The sequence below is a fragment of the Schistocerca americana genome, chromosome 8 (assembly GCF_021461395.2).
Source record: "Schistocerca americana isolate TAMUIC-IGC-003095 chromosome 8, iqSchAmer2.1, whole genome shotgun sequence".
Lineage (NCBI taxonomy): Eukaryota > Metazoa > Arthropoda > Insecta > Orthoptera > Acrididae > Schistocerca > Schistocerca americana.
The window spans coordinates 214,055,761-214,077,234 of record NC_060126.1 but is presented as its reverse complement, the minus strand read 5'-3'; the positions used below and the strand labels follow the sequence as shown (position 1 = coordinate 214,077,234).

Below are 21,474 nucleotides of genomic sequence, written 5' to 3'. Positions count from 1 at the left end.
ACAAACACTGATTTGTCATGAAATAAATTATGTATCCAAAACACTTGTACTGGTAACTTACAAATATATAGTTTTGTAAGCACCCAAAAATTCTATTTCTCATGTAATCATACAATGAAATTAAAGAACAGTTGTTTTGAAGAAGGATAGACCAACTCTTCACAAAAAAATTTAAAACCATAAATAAGTGCAAGCCTACAATTTAGAATAACAGAACGAGTTTATCATGGCACTCATAAATGTTTGAAATGTCTCAATAAATCACAATACAAATGGATATTTTTGGGAGAGGTGTTTAGAAGCTGAAGGTGACTAGCATCAAACAATTGTATCTGAATAAAGATTGATTTTATAAATAAAAGTTCATATTTTGAAACTGTTAATGGTCTAAAGAAAATTATAACTTCTGAGAGAAACTGTGATGCTATGAAATTCATTCCACTTCTGTCTGGTTGCAGTGATGGTTAACGATACAGAAGATATAAATGGTGTACAGATTTACTTGTGAGAATTGGCACTTGCAAAGACCATATACACAGGTGATAAAACACCCATATGAGAAGAACCATAACAGTCATGTGATGCACAAAGAAGCTGATTGTCTGGTTACAAGGCATGCTCAAAACTATTACAGAAGATAAACTTTCAAAAGTTGCTATAGCATTGGATCATCAATAGAACACCATATGATCCTATATTTCACCCAAATGGCTGTAACAAGAGGCATCAGAAATGAGTATAGAATGAAGAATAAAATATATTGTCACTAACTGGTGGCAGAAATTGTAGACATATAAACTAAGAGGTACCTGCAGAACACTGGTTCATGAAGAGGAGTGCTGCGAGGAGGTTATATGCAATAACTATTTGTATGAAGTACAGGCAACCACTCACCACATAAATGAAGTGTTACAAAAATGACTTTTAAAGTCCTCATCTACAAGATGAGTCATTATGTCTATTCTTTCCATTATCTGTGCTCCGTCCATGAGTTTCCAGTATCATATTACTTTGACAATGATTAACCATGGTTGTTAAGGAAATACATACTTGAGAGAAAACAGACATTGCAAGTTGTGAATGCAGAGATGTGGAGGACAAAAATCACATTGGTTTTGGTTGCTACTTGAAGAAAATGAATATAGATAATCTCTTGAAACAGCTTTATGGTTTGCTTGTCAAAATGTCCTTACTGGTCACAGCTCTTTTAACAACAGAAGATTTAAGAATCTGCAAATTCTTCTTCAATTTCATAATGATCTGGGTGTCTCAGTATTATGCTGGATGAACCAACATTTTACTCACCAGTCTTAGTGAAATGATTTTATGTTTAGAAATGAGGTTTATTTGTTACTTGTCAGAATACAAGTGTAACCAATTTGAGAGTCACAAAATACAAATAATAATTTTGATGACACACCATTGTAACATCATGACATCCTTAAATCAATTCATTCTAACAACTGGAAATGTCATTACTGAATACAACTTTGGTCCAAATAAGGTTCATTTCATGCCACAATATGTAACCTGTCTTTTTGAGATGTTACAGACATGAGAATAGTTAAAATCAGTCTGTCTTGTACACAAGCAAAGCTGTTTTTTTCATAATTACCAACCCAGAGGCAATTCTACATATGCAGTTGAAATCAAATATCTTCTTCCAATGTAGTACGTTGCTGTCTTGATCCATACATGAGTACCTACTTCTAAGTAAATGAGATTACATTTGTCTTGATTGAATTACTTTCACTATAAAGAAGCACATTTTTATACTGCTGGTAATAAATTGCTTCATCTTGCACAGTTTTAGACATTTCACTATAATGGATATAAATATTACCTTCCTTGCCTAGAATTTCTTGATTTCACCCATAGTCCCAATGAGATAATTTTATTTTTCAGAATGAGTTTTAGTTGCTGCTTGTCATTATACAAGTATACCCAATTTGAAAGTCACAAAATAGTAATAATAATTGTGATGACACACCTTTGTACCATCATAACATCATTAAATGTGCTCATGCTAGCAAGTGGAAATGCAATTGATGAAGTAAAACTTTGGTCCAAATAAGAAGGATCATTTCATGCCACATTATGTAACTTATCATTTTGGGGTGTTACTGACATGAGAATAATTAAAATAAGCCTGTCTTGTAGTATACAAGCAAAGCTCAGTTGTTCGAAAATAGCCAACTTTATATACTGAGATGAAATCAAATATCTTCTGCCTTCATAGTATGTTGCTGTCTTGATCCACGCAGAAGTACCTATTACACTCTTTGAGATAATGTTTCTGTAACTGAAGAAAGAAACTATTTTAACAAGGTCATGCATATTTTGCCTTTTTTTATTACAGATCTCTTCATCAGAGCTCCTGCTTCTAAGTAAATGAGATTACATTTGTCTTCGTCGAACTACTTTCGCTAGGCACATATTTGTACTGCTGATGACAAATGTCACCATCTTGTACATTTTAAAGTATTTTGTTATAATTATATGATCACATGCACATTAATCTGTTACAGGTAGCAGTGGCTGTGACTGCAACTCTTGGTGTAATTGTCTACAGACTGTCTGTTGTAACAGCAATTTATGCTGCTGGTGGTTACATAAAAAAATACTCAAAACTGATTACTTCTGCTACAGCTTCCCTTATAAATTTGGTTGTCATAATGCTTTTGACACAGGTAAGAATAAGAAACATTTAAGTGTGAATTGCAAAGTAATCATGCAGGTGTAGATGTAAACTACTTCAGTGTATTAAACTGATTGCAATTATTGTAGGAGCGTTAGCTAGGTGCTTAACTTAATGTTGTTTTGTTGTTGTTGTATGTGTGTTGCATAATGCTGTTTCGTTGTTGTTGTTGTTGTTGTGGTGGTGGTGGTGGTGGTGGTGATGGTGTGGTGATGGTGGTGGTGGCAGCGGCAGTGGTGGTGGTCTTCGGACTGATTAGATGCAGCCCTCTGTGCTAGTATATCCTCTGCAAAACTCTTATCTCTCAAGAACTACTGAAACCTACATCCATTTGAACCTGCTTACTGTATTCATACATAAGTCTCCCTCTAGAATTGTAATCTCCACACTTTCCTCCATTAACAAATTGACTGTTCCTTGATGCCTCAGAATGCATCCTGTAAAATAGTCCTTTTTTCTAGGCATGTTGTGCCATAAATTTCTTTTCTTCCCAGTTTGATTCAGTAGCTCCTCATCAGCTATCTGATGTAATCCTCTAATCTTCAATACGGAATTCTTATCTGTAGCACCACATTTCAAAACCTTCTATTCTCTTCTTGTCTTAACTGCTTATCATACACTTTTAACTACCATAAAAGGCCACACTTCACATAAATACCTTCATAAAATACTTCCTAACATTTAAATTTATATTAGATGTTAACAAATTCCACTTTCTCAGAAATGCTTTTTGTTACGTTTGTCAGCGTGCATTTTATGTCGTCTCCAAATTGGCCATAATCAGTTATCTTACTGCCCAAAATTCATTTATTTCTTTTTGTAACTCACTTCCTAATCTGAATCCCTCAGCATCACCTGATTTAATTCTACTACATTGCATTACTGTTGTGTTATATTTGTTGCTGTTCATCTTATAGCCTCTTTTTAATATGCTATCCATGCTGTTCAACTGCTCTTCCAAGCCCTTTGCCATCTCTAATAGAATTACAATGTCATTAGCAAACTTGTCTCACTTCCTTCTCAGGTACTCTTTTCATGTCATGTTCTGTGACTCTTATAACTGCAGATGACTTTATATACAAGTTGCAAATAACCTTTCACTCCCTGTATTTTGTTCTTGCTATCTTTAAAATGTTGAAGCCCACAGTCCAGTCAACATTGTCAGAAGCTTTCTCTAAATGTACAAATGCTATAAATGTAAGTCAGCTTTTCTTCAACCTATCTCTTAAGGTAAGACATGAAGTCAGTATTGCCTTTCATGTTCCTATATTTCTTTAGAAGCCAAACTCATCTTCTCCTACATCAACAGGTTCCATCCTCCCAAGAGTAATATAACTAGACCTGACCAAAAAGTTGTCACCAGAACTCTCACCACAGAACGGGTTGTCAGGTTTTGTGAGACCTTCACTGACAGAGATTGGTTTGGCCAATGCTATGGTGACACATATTTTACTTTAAGTCAAGGTTTGTCAGCAAAAATGATAGGTTCTTTTAAAGCATTTTGTATATGAATTTGATGAAATAAATTCAAAATAATCGACAAAGGCTTCAGAAATCGGTATATCAACAGACAAAAATCCATGATATACTAAAACTCCATCTGAACAGGCCTTGAAGACCTAATGGTACTAACTGTCTGCATTGCCATCCTCAGCCCATAATGAACGGAAACTATATTTTCACTGTTCATGCAGTAAAACTTCAGCATCAGACAAGACGTTTTACTTTATTACTTCTTTACTACTAACTCTAGTCACGACACATTATGCCAGTGGCAGATACAGAAAAACCTCAAGGAGGGGGCGCTAAAGATATCTTGAGCTACCTTTACATTTACCGTAATAAAAAATAAGCAAGTCACTTGCAAAGTTTAAGAAAGTTTTATTTAAACTGATTATACACAAATGCAAGACAATGCCATATTCTGATATAAAAAAGTTACAATTGTGGTTCTCTTCCTTAAAATGATGAATTCTATGTGCCTATTCTTCCTGGCAAATTGGTTAATTACATCGCTAACAGGACAATCAATATCAGGGTGAGTGTTCAACAGAGCTAAACCATTAAGTAGATCCTCCTTCATTGTCAACCTCAGCCATGTCTTTGTACGCTGCAATGTTGTAAAACTTCTTTCAGCTGTAGCAATAGATGCAAGTAGACAAGCAAATAGTTTGTACAGCATGTGAAAAGTAATATAGTCAGGTCTAGGACAATAATAGATTCACGATCATTAAAGGCCTTTATGCTCATATTATGAGTTGGATATGGGAAACTGTTGTTACATTATTATTACAAATATTGTTAGGAGTCTCATAACAATATTTTTACTGAGAAGTTACTGTTGTTGTTGTTGTTGTGGTCTTCAATCCTGAGATTGGTTTGATACAGCTCTCCGTGCTACTCTATCCTGTGCAAGCTTCTTCACCTCCCAGTACTTATTGCAACCTACATCCTTCTGAATCTGCTTAGTGTATTCATCTCTTGGTCTCCCTCTACGATTTTTACCCCCCACGCTGCCCTCCAATACTAAATTTGTGATCCCTTGATGCCTCAGAACATGTCCTACCAACCAAACCCTTCTTCTAGTCAAGTTGTGCCACAAATTTCTCTTCTCCCCAATTCTATTCAGTACCTCCTCGTTAGTTATGTGATCTACCCATCTAATCTTCAGCGTTCTTCTGTAGCACCACATTTTGAAAGCGTCTATTCTCTTCTTGTCTAAACTATTTATCATACATGTTTCACTCCCATACATGGCTACACTCCATACAAATACTTTCAGAAATGACTTACTGACACTTAAATTTATACTCGATGTTAACAAATTTCTCTTCTTCAGAAACACTTTCCTTAACATTGCCAGTCTACATTTTATATCCTCTCTACTTCGACCATCATCAGTTATTTTGCTCCCCAAATAGCAAAACTCCTTTACTACTTTAAGTGTCTCATTTCCTAATCTAATTCCCTCAGCATCACCCGACTTAATTTGACTACGTTCCATTATCCTCATTTTGCTTTTGTTGATGTTCATCTTATATCCTCCTTTCAAGACACTGTCCATTCCGTTCAACTGCTCCTGCAAGACCTTTGCTGTCTCTGACAGAATTACAATGTCATCGGTGAACCTCAAAGTTTTTATTTCTTCTCCATGGATTTTAATACCTACTCTGAATTTTCTTTTGTTTCCTTTACTGCTTGCTCAATATATATATATATATATATATAGAATAACATTGGGGAGAGGCTACAACCTTGTCTCACTCCCTTCCCAACCACTGCTTCCATTTCATGTCCCTCGACTCTTATAACTGCCATCTGGTTTCTGTACCAATTGTAAATAGCCTTTTGCTCGCTGCATTTTATCCCTACCACCTTGAGACATTGTCGAAAGCTTTCCCTGAGTCTGTAAATGCTAGAAATGTAGGATTGCCTTTCCTTAATCTATTTGCTAAGATAAGTCGTAGGGTCAGTATTGCCTCACGTGTTCCAATATTTCTGCGGAATCCAAGCTGATCTTCCCCGAGGTTGGCTTCTACCAGTTTTTCCATTCGTCTGTAAATAATTCACATTAGTATTGTGCAGCCATGACTTATTTAACTGATGGTTTAGTAATTTTCACATCTGTCAACACCTGCTTTCTTTGGGATTGGAATTATTATATTCTTCTTGAAGTCTGAGGGTATTTTGCCTGTCTCATACATCTTGCTCACCAGATGGTAGAGTTTTGTCAGGACTGGCTCTCCCAAGGCTGTCAGTAGTTCTAATGGAATGTTGTCCACTCCTGTGGCCTTGTTTCAACTTAGGTCTTTCAGTGCTCTGTCAAACTCTTCACGCAGTATCATATCTTCCATTTCATCTTCATCTACATCCTCTTCCATTTTCATAATATTGTCCTCAAGTACATTGCCCTTGTATAGACCCTCTATATACTCCTTCCACCTTTCTGCTTTCCCTTCTTTGCTTAGAACTGGGTTTCCATCTGAGCTCTTGATAGTCATACAAGTGGCTCTCTTTTTTCCAAAAGTCTCTTTAATTTTCCTGTAGGCAGTATCTATCTTACCCCTAGTGAGGTAAGCCTCTACATCCTTACAATTTGTCCTCTTGCCATCCCTGCTTATCCATTTTGCACTTCCTGTCGATCTCATTTTTGAGACGCTTGTATTCCTTTACTTCATTTACTGCATTTTTGTTACTATGAATTATTATTATTAATACATCACAATCAACTGGTCACACTCACCCTTGATTAATCTTCACACTTGCACGTGCTACAACTAGGACTTTTTACTTATTCATTCTTCAGTCTTAATATTTCTGCTTTTGAATGTAAACTAGCTTCCTATTCCACGAATAGTCCATATGTATAACGCTGTGTATCAAAGGTTGTCTGTACTACAAGAAAACAGTAGAATATTCACTAATTTTCTCAAACAAATGCCAGAGAGAATAACGTATCGAGATCACTAGAATGGCCACAACTTTTCTCGTTGGTATGTGTTAGCTTTCTGTGTGTCAGACAGAAATGTATAAAGTATGATGATGTGGATGTGCATGCTACATAGGAAAATGCAACTACCCTATAACTCTATTCAGACCAGTCGACTGATGAAAGAATTGAATGAATAGCATGCAGGCTGACTGGCGGGAGTTGCATGGGTGGCAATGCAGGTGGCCCTGAAAGGCAGGGGAAGGGGGGGGGGGGGGGGTCGGTGGCACGTGCCCACCCCTGATATGTATCCACCACTGCATTATGCATCATATAGTATCCACATATACTACTCAACGTGATTGCAAAGGTACAGGATGGAGCAGAGGAAACACATGTTTTTTAACTCAGCAACCATTGGCAGACAACTCAGTCAATGCAAGTTCAGTCGCTATGGAGTGTTGGAGCATAGACGATCATGTGTTCACAGTCAGACAGTTCAGAAACAATGATTCTGTGGTCACAGTTTGATGTCTTTTCTGTCAAAAGTTTAGTGTTGGACATTGAGATGCAGTCTCACATTGAAACACTGTACTCTGAGGGGTGGCAGCATTTAGGTGTACTGGAACTCTGATGAAAAACAAACCATTTGGTATTCCTCATTCAGTTTGAACTCCAGGAAATGTAGATAGAGTGAGAACATTATCTGCTAGGTGACAGGCTGTATTGCTGTGTGTGCCACATTGTCTGCTTCATCATATGTTACACAATGATCTGAGATTTCACTCATACAAAATAATTATTGTCCAGAAGCTAAGTGAGATAGATTTTGTGCAGTGCAGAAAACTTTGTGGCATAATGGATGCTATTCTTAATGGAAAATGCAGATGTCTCACTGTTATGAGTGATGAAGCTGATTTTCATCTGAATGGGTATGTTAATGTACAGAAATGTTGGCACTGGGCATCTGATAACCCACATGCACTACACCAGAAACTTCTCCAGAGCTCAAAAGTAAAATCTGGTGTGGTATCTTCAAGATAGGGATTGTTTGACCTTACTTTCTTGAAGACGGAGAAACCACAGTTACTATGACATTAGCATGCTACATCAAAATGTTAAACAACTTTCTTCATCCAGGATTTGAAAGGCATAAAGTGAACATGAGAGAAATGTGGCTTCAACAGGATGGTGCCGCAGCTCACATGGCGAGAGCATCCATGGAAAGAATTCAACAAACGTTCACAGGACGTCATTTCACAATATGGTTATGTTCCTTTGGCGCCACACTAACCCACTCTATAAATCTGTCTCTTTTTTTTGTGGTCTCTTTGAAATTGAGAGTGCACGTGAAAAAGCTCTGCACAATCGATATTCCAAAGGTTTCCATTTATCAGGAAATTGAAGCTGTACTGAATGAAATGTTGGAGAGAGCCATGTGTAACTTTCAGGAGAGGATCCAAACTTGTGTCTGGCTAGAAGAACATCATCTCAACAACATTATTTTCTGAACCCAATTAAGGTATGTAGATTTCAGAAATGCAATAAAAGTACTACAGGGTGGGACAAGTAAAACTGGCATGGTGAACAGAGTTCCAGAGCACAAAGAACCATAGTAAACAAAAGGAAATATATTACTAACCTGACTATACCAGATATTGAAAGTTACCACCATTCATCTCTGCGCACTTTTGGGCCCTAGTCAGCAAGTTGCTGAAGATAGATCGAGGCTGGACTGCTGGGATTACTGCAGTCTCATCCGAAAAATTGTGCTGCAGTTCTTGTTGCAATACACCTTAGACTTGAGGGCTCCCCACACAAAGTAATCGCACACTGACAGATCGTGTGACCTGGGTGGCCTGAAGATTGTGTAAATGTGCTGCAAGGTTTGGCTGACTGTATGGGAAGTTGCTCCAGCCTGTTGGAAGACAGTTAGTTTTTGAACATCTACTATAGTCAGATTATTTCTGTATTTATTTTCATCTGCTGTGTTTCTTTGTACCTTGGAACTCTGTTCTCTGAGTCACTTTCATTTGCCCCACCCCGTATTTTTGAATGCAAGATTTTTTATATACGTTCAGGAGGTATGATGTCATAAACATTGAGATGTGTGGAAAGCTAGGTTTTCTTATATATATTATATTTTTTATATTATGAGATTATGCACTGTTTTTTGTGTCACAAGTACTCACCACCAAACAACAACCCAAAATGCTTAAACTGTTGCCAGTTAAAGAATTAAAATAGGTAGAAAAGACCCATCCCTACAATAACTACAAGGCTCAAAGAAATTTAAAAATAGGTCTAAGCATAATGAACTATAAGTGGCTGCACTGTCACAACATTTGTTGCAGTTTACTCATATGACATTTCTGCCATGATTGGTACTTGCCCCTGAAGACAACCCCACCAAGTGATATGGTTGCTGAATTTGAGGTGTCACCTAATGGGAGCATGTTCCCGTACTGTCTGTTGGGCTGCCCAAATCGCTGTCATGCCATTATTCAAGAGTTAATACAGCACAAAAATGTGGAAGTTATTAACTTAATTTTTATTTTGCTTTTCCATCTTTTTATTTCTTATTTTAAATATTTATGTTGCAGATGTACAAATCGTTATCAAGAGTCCTCACTAACTTGGAAAACCCCAGAACAGCTGGAGAGTATGAGAAGAGCATTACATTTAAAATATTTGTCTTCCAATCAATCAACTTCTATGCTTCTCTCATATACATAGCATTTTTTAAGGTACAGAGTATTATAATTCTATGTGTCACCAATTTTACATGAAAGAATTGAAAAATGATTAGTAATAGGTCATTAAATCATATGAGTAAAATTGCCATAGCCACATAATAACCATAGCATAGTAACTCCATTGAAAATGCTACATACAATTAATTTCATTTATTGCTGTCATGTGCACCATCTTTATTTTTCCTTTGTTTAAGGAAGGTCTGTAGTAGATAGTAAATGTAAGATGTAAACTCAAATAATGCTGTCATAAACCAAGAGATTGGTTTTGACAGTGCAGTATGTTTATGCATGATTCTATTGGAGTTGGTATGTCCTTTCTTTTCTCTGTTTTGGAAATTGATTCATCCATTGTGTTGTAGAGTGCCCTTCAGCGTAACAAACAATTAAAAATTTAGTGTTGGTTAATTTTTTCACTTAGCAAAGAATTCACAGATAAACACACATCAAGTTCTTGAAACATCCTGTAAGTTTGTATTAACCTTTAAAATATTGCCACTCTTACAAATATCTGGATGTAACACTTTGTAGGGACTTGAAACTGAGCAATCACAAAGTCTCAGTTGTAAGTAAAGCAGCTGACGGACTGCAGTTCATTGTTTGAATACTGGGGTAATGCAATGAGTCTGCATAGAAAATGTGCATGTGACCCATCATAGAATGTTGCTTAAGTGGATGAGACTTGTACCAAATGGGTCTAACAAAGGATGGCTGCACAAATGGTCACAGGTTTGTTGGACCCAAGGAGGAAAGTCACAAAGATGTTGAATGAAGTGAACTGGCAGATCTTTCCTACACAAACTATCCTGTGGAAACCTACATAGAAAGTGCTGAATCTAGAACTATACTACAATCCCAGTGTTTCACTCCCATAGCAATTGTGAAGACAACATTAGACTAATTACAGCACTTTCAGAGACATTTAAGCAAAACTAAAATTGTGGCAAGACTGACGCAATATGTGTACTGCTGTAGGTGCCTGTATTGGTTCCCACAATTCCAAAGCTACATTATGCCTTGTTTAAACTTAAGTTAATTGAATTTTCAGTGATGATTTCAATGCTTTTGCAAAACTGGTTATGGAATTTGGCCATACAAAATCACTGCAAGTTTTCTGAAAGAGTTAGCATGTTGAGGCTTCACAGTTTTCACTTTAAAGTGAAATGTACATCAGTAACAACGTCTTATTTATGTTCATTATTTTACAAATACAGTGTGACTTTTGTTCCTAAGATAAATTTTGTGTCTTTACATTTGGATGCTTTGTAATTACTATCACTTTTTTATGTATAAATTCCATAAATGAAGAATTAGGCTTTTTTGTATTATTTTTGACATATTTTTCAGTTGGTTGTTCAGTATACATATAAATTAATTAGAACTCATCTTAATTGACCACAATGCATCTTAAGGCAACTTATTCTCATTAGTACAGTAATTCAACAACATTACAATTCAAGCTTTTGCATCTATGTAACTTCACGTAAACATCATGTTGTAGTATTGCGTTATTTGACATGTTTGGAATCATACTTTTCATTAAATATTTTCCTATTCCACTACATTAGATACCCCCACCCCCAAAGTATCACACACACATGTAATATGGGCAAGATTTTTCTAAGGGCGTGCATGCAACAGAATAGGAAGTTTGTTATGCAAAATGATTGTAGTGTCCATATCCATGACAAATTCTATTCTGTTACTTACATTACATAGATATTAATGAAACCTTCTTGGTTTGCAACCCATGTCACTATAAACAAAACACTCGAGCTTTCAATAGCTGTCCCTGCCATCGTTATCAGGAGTTGAAATCACTGACTGCTGGCACGGTTTAGAAAAACTGCAGAAGAAAATATCATATCTGTTGAGTTCTTTAGCATTTTTTCAACAATGCCAGAACAAGGAGGTAAGTCCTCACTTTCCTGTAGTCAAGCACCATATTTGAACTGTTGCAGTGGACAGAATTTTGAAGAAGACTAATGGGTGAAGTATGAGCTTGATATTAATGCCAGAACCCTGCTTGATTGTCATTTACTTCTGGCGTTAACCTTGTCACTATTCAAGTGGTAGATGTAACCACAGCAGCCAAAACAGCACATGAGTTTGTGTGAGATAATGTCTCAGCAGTGTTCCAAGTTTTTTTTTTTTTTTAAAAAAAAAAACAGTTGTTAGTCTTTCCATCCAAGAGCTGGGTGTTGGATCTGTTGCAGCACTGAGTAAAGACCTTAATTTTTCTCCAGACCCCAAATGTCTGCCAATGTTGGATATTGTTAGAGGATCAGAGAGCACTGTATTAGGTATTCCTCGCATGATGAAGACATCAGACAAACTGCTAGCCATATCCTAGTGAAAGCTAAGCCACTGAAACCCAGTATTAGCCAGTACACATACTGGAAGCTTAGTCGTGATCCAACACAGACCATCTTCAGAAAGACAAGGAAGTTAATAAGGAACTCTGGTATGTAAAAAGAAGTGACAAAAAAATTCATGCCACAAGTTGCCAGATCTCCAAGGCTTTAAGGATTGCTGAAGATACACAAGGAAGGTCCTCTGAGGCCTATATTTGATGCAGTCAGTTCACTCACTTGCAGACTGATAAAACACCTGGCAGGGTTATTAGCACCAAAACTGGTGCACTGTGAACATCATATTGTTAACTTGCAGTCATGTGTTGAAACCCACAGGGAAATAAAGATAGGCCAAAATGACATAATGGTTAGCCTGGCTGTTGTGTCTCTTTTTACAAGGGTGCCAGCAGAAGACACACTGGATCTTTTGGACCAGTGGATCTCTTGTCCCTTCAGTTTCCCTGAGATTGTTAAGCTGTTCTGCTGTACTTTAATGACAATTTACTTCTTCTACCACAACAAATATTATGAGATGACAGATGGCACAGCTTTGAAGAAAAAGCTCCAAACTTACAGAGATTGTGTCCATTTTGCCTCCTGCAGTATGTCAAATTTGCTTCCTACAGTATGTCAACGACACCTTCTTGATATGGCCTCATGGTGAAAAAGCAATGTGGTTCATCAGCCACATGAATGGTGTGTGTCCCAACATTAAATTTACTGAGTTCAGGAGGAATGGCAAGCTTCTGATCTGGATGTTTTAGTTGAGTGGAAAGCATGAGCTTGGGCATTCAATTTACAGGAAATTTATGCATACTGGCGCATACTTGAATGCCAACAGTGTTCACCACATTACACAAGAAAGCAGGTGTCACCAATGAAAAATGCCTCATGAAGCTGCGAAAGAGGTCAAGCCAATTGTGTTCCTTCCACACTACGGAGCAACGTCTAGCAAGACAGGGTGCGTGCTGAAGAGATGTGAACTAAGACCAGTATTCTGGCACCATATCCAAGATAGGAGATAGGTTACACCCTGTTAAATACAATATAGGCCTTCAAGTCCCTGGTGTGTATTGTGTCCCATGTGAATGTGATAGCTTTTACATAGGTCAAACCATTTGTACTGTTGCTAAGCATTGTGCGGAACACTTGCAACATATTAAACAAAGGAAACTTGAGAAATTGCCTGTGTTGAACATTGCCTAGAAAATGGGAATAAAATACAATTTGAAAATATGAGAGCTTTGATTCAAACATCTCCATAGTGGGATTCTGTTATGAAAGAAGCTGGAGATATTAGAACGAGCAGCAACAATTTTAACAGTGATCAGGGGTACACACTTAGTAGGGATGGTCGTGGGTTTTGGACATTGAACAAAAGCAAGGACGGAGGCTTGGCACTTATAGGCAGTTTTGGACATAGAACTGGCCTCTGGCAGTGTCTGATCTCACTTGGATCTGTGTAAGGATGGAGCTGCTATCAGTTGCCCAACTTGCCTTCCATGCATGCGTCACTTGGGCCCTCTTTGGAAGATTCCAGACATTGCCATTGCATCTATATAAGAAGAATGTCATGCCATCCCCAGCAGTTATTAGTTTTAACTGTTTATAATGATGGTGGAGACAACTGTTGAAAGTTCAAGTATTTTACTCAGAATTACACGGTTTGTAAACCAAGAAGATTTTATTGAAGCATGCCACTGTGAAAGACTTCAAGGACACATTACATAGATATTTTATACAAAGAGTTGGTGTAATATGTATGTATTGTTAGATAAATTATTAACATACATTTCTTTACCTGAATGACTTCTCAATGACCTCCCCCTATTTCCTGAACTTGTAAGCACTGTAAGCACACCTCTCAGTGTCCCACTTCTCCTCAGTTTCATTCAGATGCTTTGTCTTTCTCTGAAATAACACCCGGAAAGGTAAAGTATTGAGTTGCTGATAGGCATACACAAAAAAAAGAAAACTTGCTATCTTTTGGAGCTACACTTTTACAAGATAGAGTAAAACAAACACACACACACACACACACACACACACACACACACACACACATGACTCTCTCTCTCTCTCTCTCTCTCTCTCTCTCTCTCTCTCTCTCTCTATGCCCATGCTGGATACTGTCTTGGCTAACAGTTCCAGTGATGTATTTTAGCAGGTGGACTGGTTGAGTTGGGGTTAGTGTTGGATGGGGTGGTAGAGGGACAGGGAAATGGGAGGCAGGTAGAGGTATCAGGGATGGGTGGTTAGTGGCTTGGCAGGAGGCATCTGGTTTTCCAGATAGGAATTGGGACGGAGGGTGGCAAGTATACAGACTAGACATGTTATGCACAATCGTAGGGGCAGGTGGGGAATGGTGCACATTTAAGGTTATGTGGGGATGTGAATGTGGATGGGGTGACAGGATGGCGGTAGGAGAAACTGTTGCATGGAGGTTGTGGGAACACTGGGTTACCTGAGATGGAGGCCAGGATGGTTACAGGTGTGGACAATGTTTTGTAAGGATGACTCCCATCTGTGTAGCTCAGAAAAGCTGGTGGTGAAGGGAAGAATCCAAATGGCCTGGGCCGTGAAGCAGCCACTAGAATAAAGTATGTTGTGCTCAGCTGTTGGTATACGACATGGCTGCTTTCATAGGTGGATTGGCTTCTATCAGAGTAGGATAAGCTTGTGACATGACTGGAGTAAGAAGTGCTGGGTGGGTGGACTAAGCAGGTCTACAATGTGATTTTCTTTTTAACTGCATCCCCCATCAAATGGGAAACAAGTAGTTTCTCACCTTGCAGTACTTATAGTGTGTAGTGTGCAGAAAAGTCCACTTAAAACGTGTGGTCTGATATCCATGCCAGATGTTCTAATTTTTGTTCCTGCACTTCTTTTTCCTTCATAAATTCAGCAAGAGCAATTAAAAAAGAAATCGTTCAGGCCATGTCCCTTGACTTAGCCAGCACACTTTGCTGTAATATATAGTCTCCATACTCTTCATTCATTTCTATTGAAAACTGTTACAACTGACAGTGGAATAATGTGCGTGACTTCAGAAATGTTGCTATTTTTACCACCAATTTCTTCATGTGTTCCATACCAGCTAGTTTAGCACAAAGTGGTTCTTGATGTGCAGAACAGAGAATCTCGCCTGTCAATTGTTGCTGTTTTTTGTTCTTTCATTGTCAATCAAATTTTTAAATTCTTTCTGCATAGTATTGTAATGTCGTTTCATAGCAGATTTTCAGTAACTGTTCATAACGCCACTGTATAATAGGTAATAAGAAATCTTATCCCTCTCTCCTGTCATTCAGATCATTTTTAAGGGCTTGTTATGATACATTGCTAGACTGCCTCTTTTTGTGGAAACATACCATTGGGGCTGTGAATGTCCTTCATACCATGAACAAATAGCAGAAGGTAAACTGACACCACAATTCTGCCAAACTGAAGAGAGTTATGCTGAACAAAAAATTCCACACCTCAATACTAAATGAAAAGTTGCGCTATACTGTGTACTTCCGAGCAACCTGAGACAGGCTGTCCCACATGTGGCCCGCACATCTAATTAGCATGCAGTTTGGCACACTATGGCCAGTCCTGTTTTAGAGTGTGTTAACAGTATGAAAGGTAAAGAAATGTGAAGAAGTTTACCTCTACAGAAAAACAATTTCTCATTGGGTCTGAGATATGGGCACAGATGTGGAAAACTAACTGAAGGAGAAATATCAGAATTTTGATGCTTATTCATTAAAACTTGATACACAGCTTGCAATATTTGTGCTGCTTGTTCACTTGGAAGTATAAGTTTTGAATGTACTGTTAGATGTTATGCCTATGCATTATACAATCACAGGTTGTGATATATTTTAGATGGTACATGAACCATTGAAAACATATTTGCCACAGTGTGTTATGGCAGTGTGATGAAGGTGATGGTACAATGTGTAAATTTTATAAGGCATCATGGCCAAATCAAAATTTTGTTGCAAGACCTGGAAGCAACATATGGTGATGTACCCTATCATTGTGCAGCATGAAGCCTTAGTAGAAACAAAGTTCTCACCACATTTTTTGCTACTTGGAAGGAAATTGCCCTACTTATGCAACTGAAAGTAGAGATGCAGCCAGCACTCAGTGATGAGAAATGGATTTCAAACCTGGTCTTTCTCACTGCTATCACAGTACCCATAAATCAAATAAATTTTTCACCCAAAGAAAATGACACATATGATAGAATCAGTGAATTTTTGGAAAAACTAAATCTTTTTGACAGGCTGATTGCTACAGGAAACCTAAATTTTTGAAAACCTTTCATTGCTACAATTATCTTCAGACTCATGCTTTGGAGCTTATCAACAAAATATTTTGAAACTCTGTCAATCTTTTCAGACCAGGTGTAAAGACCTGTGTAGCGTACAAAATGAATTAAAACGACTTAGTGCCGGCCGGTGTGGCCGAGTCATTCTAGGCGCTTCAGTCTGGAACCGCGCGACCGCTACGGTCGCAGGTTCGAATCCTGCCTCGGGCATGGATGTGTGTGGTGTCCTTAGGTTAGTTAGGTTTAAGTAGTTCTAAGTTCTAGGGGACTGATGACCTCAGATGTTGAGTCCCATAGTGCTCAGAGCCGAAACTACTTAGCATGCCCAATTTCTGCTGCACCATATACTGTGCCTTTGGAAATGCAATTAGAACTGATTCATCTGCAAAACTGCTTTTCATCTGCAAAATTGCACTCTGCTCAAGGGCAGATATTACAACACAACCAGTTTGTTAAGATAGTAGTTCATGATGCTCATGCAGAAGCATTTCTGAAGCTGCATAGGAATGCAATACTATCTATGTTTGGCTCCAGTGGTGGCTGCTGTGTAACAGCACAAGAGCATGTGAACACCATAATTTTCAACACCTTGCAAATTTATTGGTTATTTTTGTTTGAATGCTGTTAAACGTAACATAGATGCTGCAGTCTGAAAGATAGTGGCACTTAAATCCACCATGTTACTGCTTCTCTAGACTCTATGAATCTTGGCATTAGAATCATGAGCACACCTTCAGTTGTGCACAATTTAAAGAGCTCTTGCACATGCACATCTCACCTGACATTATTACCTTATGGGCGAAATTGGTAAACAGTATGCACGGTTCATGGTGTGTGCAGCTAGCCCTTGCCACTCAACTAGAAATTTATCTTAGTGCCACCAGATGGTAGCTCAAGGCGGCAGACTTTTATTCCCATTTGCTCAGCATAAATCCTGCTGGATGACACCACACTCCTCAGATATACTAACTCACTCACTATATACTGCAGTGAAATTAGATTGGACATGAGTGTATTTTAAAGTTGTACAGTAAACTTGTTTTATGTGTTTCTGTATGAGTTATATGGTATATTAAGTTGTGGTTTTATCTGTGCTGATGAATCATTTATTCATACTTCTGAAATCTGTTGATCTTAATGGTGAGTCAGATTTATATGTGCTGTAGGCCCACATTGTATATATGAAAATTCATGTAAAGCTGTTTCATTGGATTCTCTGATTTTCACTTAAATGTGGGGTTGATGGTGGTGTGCTTTAGGCCCTTATGGATCTGAGTGTCTCATTTGTATTCTAGCCGAGTGACCATGTTTGTAATCATTACTGCTTCAGTTTAATCATTTCCACATTTGTGTTTGGAGTTGGTTGTTTACCGTGCAGGAATTGGCTTTTGTGTGCAATGTAAACATGGGCTCTGTCGAGTCTATTTTAAATGCTAACAGGAAAGTAAAGCTGTGAGGATGGGTCATGAGACATGCTTGGGTAAATCAGTTGGCAGACCACTTGCCCACAAAAGACAAAGGTCCTGAGCTCGAGTCCTGATCAAGCACCCATCTGTAATCTTGCAGGGAGGTTTATATTAGCACTCACTCCACTGCAGAGTGAAAATCTCTTTCTGGGAACAGAAAAGTAAATTACCAGGAAAAGTTAGCTGCGAAGGAACTAGGGCCTCCGAGAACAGATTCCTTTGCTGTGAGCATGATGAAATCAAATAAGCATGACTACAAGTGAACATTTAACAAGGAAGTGTACAGTTAGCACAAGTTGTTATGTCACTGCAGTGTAAGAATATCTGATTTTCAGCCCAGAAGTAAATTTGTGAACTAATGTATCTGTTGGGATCTTGTACGTTCGTCCAAAAAAATGGGAAAGCATGAAAACTCCCACTTATACAAAAATCCAAAATGGAGAATTGTGAAAACTTACACATTATTTCATCCTAAAATGTACTTAATTATGTACAAAACCATAAAATCCCACAAAACAATTATTTCTTTTGTCAGATAAGTTATGCATCATCATCATCATCATCTTCTGCTTATTATTATTATTCATTCTTTCTTTACTTTCTCAGACGTTAAGTCTGATTAAAAATGGAAAGTGACACGGACCTTGATCAAGCGTCACTTCCTTTTAACTGTATGGTATGTGTTATATTGCATTTAGGAACTTTCGGGTAATTGAACATGTATCAATAATTACAGATTTCTGTAGTTGTATATATAAGTTTGGATGTAGCTGTATTACATTGATGTACTGGTGGATATTGTGTGGTATGACTCCTGTAGTTGATAGTATAATTGGTAAAATGTCAACTTTATCCTGATGCCACATGTCCTTGACTTCCTCAGCCAGTTGGATGTATTTTTCAATTTTTTCTCCTGTTTTCTTTTGTATATTTGTTGTATTGGGTATGTATATTTCGATTAGTTGTGTTAATTTCTTCTTTTTATTGGAGTATGATGCCAGGTTTGTTATGTGGTGTTGTTTTATCTGTTATAATGGTTCTGTTCTAGTATAATTTGTATTCATCGTTCTCCAGTACATTTTGCGGTGCATACTTGTATGTGGGAACATGTTGTTTTATAAGTTTATGTTGTAAGGCAAGCTGTTGATGTATTGTTTTTGCTACATTGTCATGTCTTCTGGGGTATTCTGTATTTGCTAGTATTGTACACCCGCTTGTGATGTGATCTACTGTTTCTATTTGTTGTTTGCAAAGTCTGCATTTATCTGTTGTGGTATTGGGATCTTTAATAATATGCTTGCTGTAATATCTGGTGTTTATTGTTTGATCCTGTATTGCAATCATGAATCCTTCCATCTCACTGTATATATTGCCTTTTCTTAGCCATGTGTTGGATGCGTCTTGATCGATTTGTGGCTGTGTTAGATGATACGGGTGCTTGCCATGTAGTGTTTTCTTTTTCCAATTTACTTTCTTCGTATTTGTTGATGTTATGTGATCTAAAGGGTTGTAGAAGTGGTTATGAAATTGCAGTGGTGTAGCCGATGTATTTATATGTGTATTATATGTATATGTGTATTATATGTATATGTGTATTTTGCTAGTTTCTGCTCGTTCTAGAAAGAATTTTCTTAAATTGTCTACCTGTCCATAATGTAGGTTTTTTATGTCGATAAATCCCCTTCCTCCTTCCTTTCTGCTTAATGTGAATCTTTCAGTTGCTGAATGTATGTGATGTATTCTATATTTGCGGCTTTGTGATTGTGTAAGTGTATTGAGTGCTTCTAGGTCTGTGTTACTCCATTTCACTACTCCAAATGAGTAGGTCAATATTGGTATAGCATAAGTATTTATAGCTTTTGTCTTGTTTCTTGCTGTCAATTCTGTTTTCAGTATTTTTGTTAGTCTTTGTCTATATTTTTCTTTTAGTTCTTCTTTAATATTTGTATTATCTATTCCTATTTTTTGTCTGTATCCTAGATATTTATAGGCATCTGTTTTTTCCATCGCTTCTATGCGGTCGCTGTGGTTATCCAATATGTAATCTTCTTGTTTAGTGTGTTTTCCCTTGACTATGCTATTTTTCTTACATTTGTCTGTTCCAAAAGCCATATTTATATCATTGCTGAATACTTCTGTTATCTTTAGTAATTGGTTGAGTTGTTGATGCCAGTAGTTTTAGATCATCCATGTATAGCAGATGTGTGATTTTGTGTGGGTATGTTCCAGTAATATTGTATCCATAATTTGTATTATTTAGCATGTTGGATAGTGGGTTCAGAGCAAGGCAGAACCAGAAAGGACTTAATGAGTCTCCTTGATATATTCCACGCTTAATCTGTATTGGCTATGATGTGATATTATTTGAATTTGTTTGGATATTAAGTGTGGTTTTCCAATTTTTCATTACTATGTTTAGGAACTGTATCAATTTAGGATCTACTTTGTATATCTCCAATATTTATAGTAACCATGAGTGGGGTACACTATCAAAAGCTTTTTGGTAATCAATGTATGCATAGTGTAGCGACCTTTGTTTAGTTTTAGCTTGATATGTCACCTCTGCATCTATTATCAGTTGCTCTTTACATCCTCGTGCTCCTTTGCAACAGCCTTTTTGTTCTTCATTTATAATTTTGTTCTGTGTTGTATGTGTCATTAATTTCTGTGTAATGACTGAAGTTAATATTTTGTATATTGTTGGTAGGCATGTTATGGGGCGATATTTAGCTGGGTTTGCTGTGTCTGCTTGATCTTTAGGTTTCAGATAAGTTATTCCATGTGTAAGTGTATCAGGGAATGTGTATGGGTCTGCAATGTAACTGTTAAATAATTTAGTTAGATGTGAATGTGTTGAGGTGAATTTCTTTAGCCAGAAATTTGCTATTTTATCTTTTCCAGGGGCTTTCCAATTGTGAGTAGAATTAATTGCTTGGGTGACTTCATGTTGCAAAATTATCACTTCAGGCATTTGTGGTATCATCTTGTACGTATCTGTTTCTGCTTGTATCCACCGTGCATGCCTGTTATGTTGTACCGGGTTTGACCATATGTTGCTCCAGAAGTGTTCCATGTCTTCTATGTTTGGTGGATTGTCTATTTTAATGTGTGTGTTATCTATTGTCTGGTAAAATTTCTTTTGGTTTGTGTTGAATGTTTGGTTTTGTTTCCTTCTATTTTCACTTTTTTTGTATCTTCTAAGTCGTTTGGCCAACGCTTGTAATTTCTGCTTCTTTTCATCTAATTGCTCTATCACTTCTTGTTGTGAGATCTTACCTAACCTTTCTTGTTTTTTTTCTGACATTTCATTTCTTATAAATTGTGTTAGCTGTCCGATGTCTTTTCTCAGTCTTTCTATTCTGATCTGTAGCCTGTGTTGCCATGCTGGTTTTGTGGGTTTCTTCTGTGTGTTGGTTGGTTCTGATCTCTGCCTAGTGTGTATATTTAGTGTAGTGAGTG

At 37.3% G+C, this 21,474-nt stretch overlaps 1 protein-coding gene across 1 annotated transcript in view; it reads left to right on the top strand.

Annotated features, from left to right (window-relative positions):
* Positions 1–21,474, top strand: part of LOC124545680 (anoctamin-5-like) — a 349,333-nt gene that overhangs the window by 232,029 nt on the left and 95,830 nt on the right. The window contains exons 11-12 of the mRNA XM_047124626.1: positions 2,529–2,690; positions 9,731–9,874. Of these exons, the coding sequence (XP_046980582.1) occupies positions 2,529–2,690; positions 9,731–9,874 (306 nt within the window). The remainder of the gene's footprint in view (positions 1–2,528; positions 2,691–9,730; positions 9,875–21,474) is intronic.